The sequence below is a fragment of the Montipora foliosa genome, chromosome 11 (assembly GCF_036669935.1).
Source record: "Montipora foliosa isolate CH-2021 chromosome 11, ASM3666993v2, whole genome shotgun sequence".
NCBI lineage: Eukaryota > Metazoa > Cnidaria > Anthozoa > Scleractinia > Acroporidae > Montipora > Montipora foliosa.
Window position 1 is genome coordinate 2979332 of NC_090879.1, and position 7500 is coordinate 2986831.

At 40.2% G+C, this 7500-nt stretch overlaps 1 protein-coding gene across 2 annotated transcripts in view; it reads left to right on the plus strand.

The window, feature by feature from the left end:
- LOC137976238 (sel1-repeat-containing protein YbeQ-like) overlaps nucleotides 1-5435 on the plus strand; it is a 12716-nt gene extending 7281 nt beyond the window's left edge. The window contains exons 7-11 of one of the 2 annotated variants that reach the window (XM_068823528.1): nucleotides 25-67; nucleotides 1506-1586; nucleotides 1816-1923; nucleotides 2682-2806; nucleotides 4663-5435. In XM_068823528.1, the coding sequence (XP_068679629.1) occupies nucleotides 25-67; nucleotides 1506-1586; nucleotides 1816-1923; nucleotides 2682-2806; nucleotides 4663-4830 (525 nt within the window). In that variant the 3' untranslated portion in view covers nucleotides 4831-5435. The remainder of the gene's footprint in view (nucleotides 1-24; nucleotides 68-1505; nucleotides 1587-1815; nucleotides 1924-2681; nucleotides 2807-4662) is intronic. The other variant, XM_068823529.1, reaches the window with a different exon arrangement.
- The last annotated feature ends 2065 nt before the right edge of the window (nucleotides 5436-7500 follow it).

Sequence of the window (7500 nt, forward strand, 5' to 3'; positions counted from 1 at the left end):
TTAAATTCTGTATAATTTATTCAGGTCAGTGCAAAGAATGGTGTCAGTGAAGGAAATAATATGATTGGTAGGTGAGGGAAGTTAATATTTCATAAGCTTGAAAGTAACGCAGTGAAATAAGGAAGTAATCATTAATTTTTTTTAGTATCCCGTAGCTCTCGTTGAATTGCATTACTTTTAAATTATTCATGTATTAAGCAATTCATGTGTTAATGTATAATTAATGTATTAAGGAAATTATTCATGTGAATAACTGAAAAGGCAGAACCACTCCATACAATAAGTGCCTGCACAGCATATATTTAGTACTGCTTGATTGTAGTATTTGTTTAAATGGCCTCACTAAAGGATGTCAAGCATAGGTCCTTAAAAAGTCAAGACAATTTTGCTAAATTCCAAAATTTATTTCACTGAAAGAGGAAATTACAAAGATAGTGCAATCGTAAAGTCTTGTTTTCCTGAATGTCATCTTAATCATGGCTGATATCCAAATTATAAGCAGTGACAGAAATATTTAACATTCTTGAAGTCAAGCCAAGTAAAGCTCTGAAAAAAGCGTGTTTCTTAAACGTTGAATTCACAGTGACAATATAATGACAAGGTGTGACCTCCACATCCAGTAGTTTCATAATTCTATTACTGGATAAAGCAACATCACTCTTGTAGTTTTGTCTGCAATTTACATTTCGGGAAATCTTAGCCATTAAAAACCAGAAAACCCTTGAAGAAGATTGCATCAAGTGAGGATTTTTGGAATTTTCAGAATTTTCAGAATTTTTGTTTAAATTGCCACAGATTGTTTAGAAATGAAAAGAAAAGCAATGCCCTGTTTTATTTCTGCTGTTTCGCGGTTGATATTCAAGAATTATTGTATGCAAAAAACTTTGGGGGTGCCATTTGCTAAACAAGAAACAGAAGAAACGTTTTGTGTTTTTAGATAGTTGCATTAGTGAAGTGACACTTTTAAATTATGGTAATACCTGTATTTGTCCCAATACGAAAGTGATGTATGAGGAAATGAATGTATCAGTAGAGTATGTAACCATATTGGGAATTGCAGTGTCCTGCTTCAACCTCTAGTGACAATTTTTTTTAGCCAATGCTATTTTAGTAATTATTTGGGTCTGTTAATTAAAGTATGCTTGTAAGTATTTCTACATGATGCCAGTAATAGGAAGCGGTGTGGCCCAGTGGTTAGGGCGCTGGCCTTGAGATCCCGGAGATCCCGGGTTCAAGACCCGTTCTAATCACTCGTTGAATTTGTTCCTGGTAGTCCCTGGTTCAACTTCTCAGCCGCACTTGTAAATAGCCAACTGGTTTGCCTCCGGCCAGTTGGGATTCTTCACAATTGTTGTTGTTGTTGTTGTTGTTCTGCTCAGTTGTTTTATTGGTTGTATTTCATTTGCCCAGAAAGGCTGCTATGAGGAGTGGTCAGTTAAGTATTGTATTGTATAATAAATGAATGTTTCTTTTGTTCTTTCTTTAAATTGCCATTTGTTTTAAAGGAAATATGTACACCACTGGTGAAGCTGGCAAAGTCGATCTTACGAAGGCAGCTGAGTACTTCACAAAGGCTGCTGAGAAAGGTATGATTACTTTCAAGAAAGAAGAACATAATTTACTCTCCTGAAGTAAATTTTTTAATGTCCTCTTATTTCTTTGATATGTATAAAAAAGAGACATTCTTGAAATGTTAGTCAAAATGTGGTCCTTGAGAGTCTTTAAACGTTATTTAAGCAAATAGTATATGAACTGCATGTTGTATTTTTATGCCAGCAAAATGCTCTCATGCGGATGTTTTGTGGTCTCCCACAGGTAACATATCTGCCTTGATGTCTCTTGGAGCATTTTATAGTAGAGGCACAGGTGTTGAAAAAGATTATGAGAAATCCTTTAAGTGTTACAAGGCTGCTGCAGACCATGGTATGTAAGACTACTCCCTCATAATCAACTTGTAGACTATTTGTTGGCTCAGGAGGTAGAGAATAATTATTGGACCATCTTGCCAAAGGTCATTAAAAAAACAAGCTTTCTGGTCCATGATCAATGAAACTCCTAGATGACCAATCAAATGCGAGTCCTGTATGCGGCATAATTTGCATACGTCATGCGTGACATACGCATGCTTTGCTTCTTTATATTTAATACAGTGTATTTTAAGCAATCTCGAAATTCTTTCATGTATATTGCGAGTTTCAGTCAAGTGTCGTAAAACCAAAACCAAAGTAATTACTTTGGCCAATCAAAAAAGAACAGAGACATTCCAGCAAACCAATCAAAACTCGAAGTAATTACACGTAGCCGACACAAAGCGCGGGAAAATGTGCACGCGCGAGCTACGATTGGTTTTGGTTTCACTTTTGATTGGTTGAAAAAATGGCGCGAGAACTATGAACCAAACGCTGAGTGAAGTAAGCATAAACCAAAGTAATTATCTAATTACTTTCGACACTCAATTGAAAACCGCTCTATTATTAATGAGTAATCGCATGATTTTACTCATGCAGTGTGGGACAAATTACCCTCAAAGTCATGTGAATACCAATATACCAATAGAACAAGGTTGGTTGACTACTGCAGCTTTACTAATGAAATTTGTACAAAGTAGGTGGCCACTCGATAGGTATGGAAAGTTACCCTAGGAATTTTCAAGTATCTTATTATTTTTTGTACTCTTTTAGGTTACCTTACAGCGCAGTATAATGTTGGAGTGAATTACTTCTCTGGTCTTGGCGTTGAGCACGATTTCAAAAAAGCGGCTTATTACTTCGATATTGCTGCGCGGCAGGGTCACGTGCCAGCTCAGGTAAAAAAAGGGTTGAAACATTTTTTGAGACTAGTGTCGAACGAAATTTCCTGATTGGTTTGCTTTTGCGTAACTGACTTCGTGATTGGTTCTTAAAAAATCTCGCCCCACATTCTCTGTAGTCTGAAGTGTCAGCCGTCTCCTCGCCCAAACCCGCCTCGCCCCTTTGGCGGGTTTGGGCGAGGAGACGGCTGACACTTCAGACTACATTCTCTGCCAATCAATAGCGCACTCGTTTTCCCGCGCTTTGCACCGGCTGCACGTGCTGCACGACTCTTCTCCTTCGATCTTCTCTTTGCTCGTAGCATACTGAGCATAAGGTTGATCTTCTAATCGGCAATCAGCGTCTTGTCCAAGGTGGTCGATGTACAAACTGAAGTTCGATGATAAAAGATGAAATTTTGTCAATGAAGTATCTGAAGTTTTCAATACTTATTTTCCAACATCGGTCCAAATCTGGCCAACAATTCGTGAAGCCTTAGCTTGTCAGACAAAGATGCAACATTTCAATCTTGTATCTTGGATCGATCACACGAGAATTTGAATTTGAGCAATGATGTACGTGCCAATGTGTCTTTCGGGCTGGGGAACCCGAGAAACTCAACAACCAAAACGAATGTTCGAACGAAGGATCCAACTTAGGGGTGCAGGGATGGCGCAGTGGTGAGATCACTCGCCTCCCACCATTGTCGCCCGGGTTCGATTCCCTGACTCGGCGTCATATGTGGGTTCAGTTTGTTGGTTCTCTACTCTGCACCGAGAGGTTTTCTCCGGGTATTCCGGTTTCCCCTCTCCCCAAAAACCAACCTTTGACTTGATTTGCTTTCATCGTTAATTTCAGTTTACAGTGTCCCCAATTAGTGCTCCAGCGCTAGAACGACTAAACACTTAAATAAAGTTCCTTTTCCTTTCCTTTTTTTCCCTTGAAGATCTTTTTCAGTGACAAAAACACACCGCACTCTCACCTCAGGGGCTCTTTCACCTCACTGCAATTCACTGCCACCCAAAACCGAATACCCTAACGGAGGGCTTTTGCTATCGTGGGGAAAAAAAACTGTGGAATTCTCTTCCTGTAGCACTTCGTGATTCCAAACTTGACCCTTTTGCACCTGAGAGAGGGACACTTAGCAGATTTTACTCTGTCCAACGCCAGACGATTTTACTGGTCAATGGAGGAAGAGGGGGGGGAGGCCGTTGGATGAGAATGGATTAAAAGAACATCCAGGTCCAACAAAAAACTATGTCCCTTTAAATAACAGAGTAAGTGCCCCCTTTTTTTTCCTGGCTTTTGTTTCTAATTTCAGATAAGCAGTAGATTGTACTCAGTAATTCGTATAGAGCGTTTTCACTCACGTGACCAGAAGCCATATTGGATTACCAAAACAAAAGAAAGTAGTTGCATAAAAATAGAGTTCGATTCTCGGAGGATTAGTTTGGTACACCATCATGGCCGCCATTTCTTTGTTTTGGAACACCTATATGGTCGCCGTGACGTCATGTGAAAACGCTCTATAATTAAGTAGTGATACATTTATTTCGATTGTGAATGCCCAGTAGTTTTAATCACCTCCCATTTGGAAATAAGCTTTCAGAATTACCTGTTTATTTCGGTTAAAGGAGTAAGTATGTTTAAATAACCTATTTCCTCCGTACCTAATTTCCTACAAATTGTATTTACCTTCAAGTGAAACTATGATCCTCGCAGTTGAGAAGCCTGAAAATTCGGGACTTCATCGGGGTTTGAACTCGTGACCTCGCGACCTTGACTTCATATCCGCAGTTCAATATATGGTTCATTTCATATATCATTTCCTCGTTGTATTTACCTTCTGTGACTGTTTTACTTTCTTCTTCAGATCAATCTTGGGAACATGTATTATTGGGGATATGGAGTTGACAAGGACTGGGAGAAGTCAAAAGAACTTTACAGAGAAGCCGCAAAAACTAACCAGAACGCTCAACTATTGCTGCAAGAACTTGAAGATGAAATGAAAGCTAAAAATAACCCCGACAACCCCCATTGATGGACGTCATCAGCAATGACCGTAGAATACCAAGGGGCTGGTCACTGGAAAGTGAAATTCTCGATCGCGTTCCGACGCAAGGCTCTTCACAGGCATCTTAGGTTAATGGTTTTGCTGGGCCTGTGGGAAAACTTGCAAGTTGCCTTACGTCACGAACCCAAGTTTTCTGGATACCGGTTAATTGTTGTGGGTATCACCACTTCATTTAGCCGTAGTATTGTTTGGATTGATTTTTAAAGAGTGCCGTAAAAGCAAACTGAAGTTATGCCTTTGGCCATTTACGAAAGACTGTTTTGATCAAATGGGCCATTGACAACTTAAAGCAAACACGTGATGCCGACGTTAATGCGCGTGTGCACGCGAGAAGTCACAATTGGTGGATTGGCTGAGAACATTGCCCGAGATTTATAAACCATTAACTTTGTGTGGTAATGTAATTTGAATAAGTCGAACAGGTACTTTCTCTTTTTTATTGCCTAATTTGCCGTTGTCGACAAGAGTCTAGACAACGCTGTACGCGTGATGCTCGCGTCAACTTGTCACGCAATGTAATAGCCAATCAGGAACGCCTATTTTGGGAAATAAACCAATCATATTGCAAGAAAGTTATAGACAACGCTTGCTCTTTCTTTGTGTCGTGATTTTGGTCACTCTCTGAAATAAAACTTTCTTTGGCGTTGAATATTGTGGTAAAAAACAAATCAAAAGTGGTTTAGCGTTGTCTGTACTCTTATCGACAACGACATTCGTCACCACAGTGGTCAAAATTTGTTGTGGACGCACTCGGCTGCGCCTCGTGAGTCCACAACATTTTGACCACTGTGATGACGAATATCGTTGTCGATAAGAGTACAGACAACGCTGAACCACTTTCGATTTATTAAATTCACCTCAGTGTCTGTCGCTAGTGGTGGATATCCACCTCCACTTCGGTGAATAGCCGAGCGTTAGCTGTTCGCTCTGACAAGGGGCTAACGCTCGAAATGTCAGCTTTCGAATTTCTTTACGGTAGGCAATTTACCGTATCAACTCATTTGATAAACCTATTGTCACATCGGTGGAAGACGAGTACTCTCACAACTGCGCCAGCTTTGTGGAAACCTTGCTCCTTATTAAGGCGCTGTTGCACTGTGAGTTCTTGTGCAAGTTGTCTCGCAACGCCATTGCGAGACAAGTTGCACGAATCATTGCCTAATGTAATATACCTTGCAACGGCCAAAAACTTTGCGAGACCACTTTAACACCTGTCCTGCAACTTGTGCGGTTTGTGGCCCCAGCCAATGAAAATGTTCCTTCGATCTCATGTGATCATCGAAACGAGACAAGTTGCATGAAACGTTGCTCAGTTGATTCGTAATGTGAGAACGCTTGTAGAACTTGAATGGCGTTGCGAGACAAGTTGCAAGAAAAATTGCACAATGTGACAGCGCCTTTACGTTTGGTTATGCAAATTGCTGCGATAATTTCATTTGCGCTTGATGACAGCACCCCCACGAACTTACGTTTTTTGTACGCGTAAAAGCTGCATTTCCGGATCAGACTTTGACGAAGAGGATCCTCCCGAAAACTTCGCCTTGTTTGGGACCGCCGTTTGCATTTCAAACAGCTCTCGTCGTCTCCGTCTAGCCTCCTTTTCTGTTCACTCTAATACGGTCGTATTCCAATGGTTTCTCTTTCTCCTCCTCGTTTTTTGCGCCCAACGCATTTCATTCTGCCCTGCAGGACGGTCTTTTTCAAGGTCGCAACTTTTGATTTTGTGACCTTGACATTTTTAATACCTATTGTAGTATTGACAATCGTAACTAAAGTAAGTCCGGTTGTGATCGTATGGCAAGAGTGATCCTTCTTTTCACGTGTTAATTTGTAACATATAGCGTCTAAGAGATGCTCTCTAGTCTTTTGTTGCTTCTCGAAATTATATATATCTAAATTTGTACTTCGGTTTGTGTTTATTTCAACTTGAATTCCTCATCTCTATTAACCATGGAGCCAGCCAGCCAGCCAGCCAGCCATCCTTCCTGTAAACTGAGTATCAGCCCTTCCTGAGGGGAAGGGGGTCAGAGAGAGGAAAAGCCTGACTCAGCCTGGGTTATAGAATTGCGGCAAGCCAGGACTCTGCGTGCATTTCGTTCAGGCTGCAGCGGCTTCTTTTAGCTACAGAGCGGTTTTCAACTGAGTGTCGTAAAACCAAAACCAAACTAATTACTTTGACCAATCAAAAAAAGGGCGGAGACAATCCAGTAATCCAATCAAAACTCGAAGTAATTACACATCGCTGACACAAAGCGCGGGAAAATGTGAACGCGCGAGCCACAATTGGTTTTGGTTTCATTTATGATTGGTTGAAAAACTGGTGCGAGAACTTTGAACCAGTCACTGAGTGAAGTAATGCAAAACCAAAGTAATTCGCTAATTATTTTCGACACTCAATTGAAAACCGCTCTAATAAGTATTTACTACACACGGCATTCCTTTAAAGCAGGTCAAATAATTTCTACTTTATTACTTTTTACAGGATAAATCGTGACCTGTAGATTAGGATTATGATATATGTACTTAGATTTAACTTTTAAATTATACTAGAGCGTAGATTGATAGGTACTGTATATATTTTGAATGTTTTTAAAATCCTGAGGAGTTTCCCGTGTCTAAATAAAGATTTACTTGACT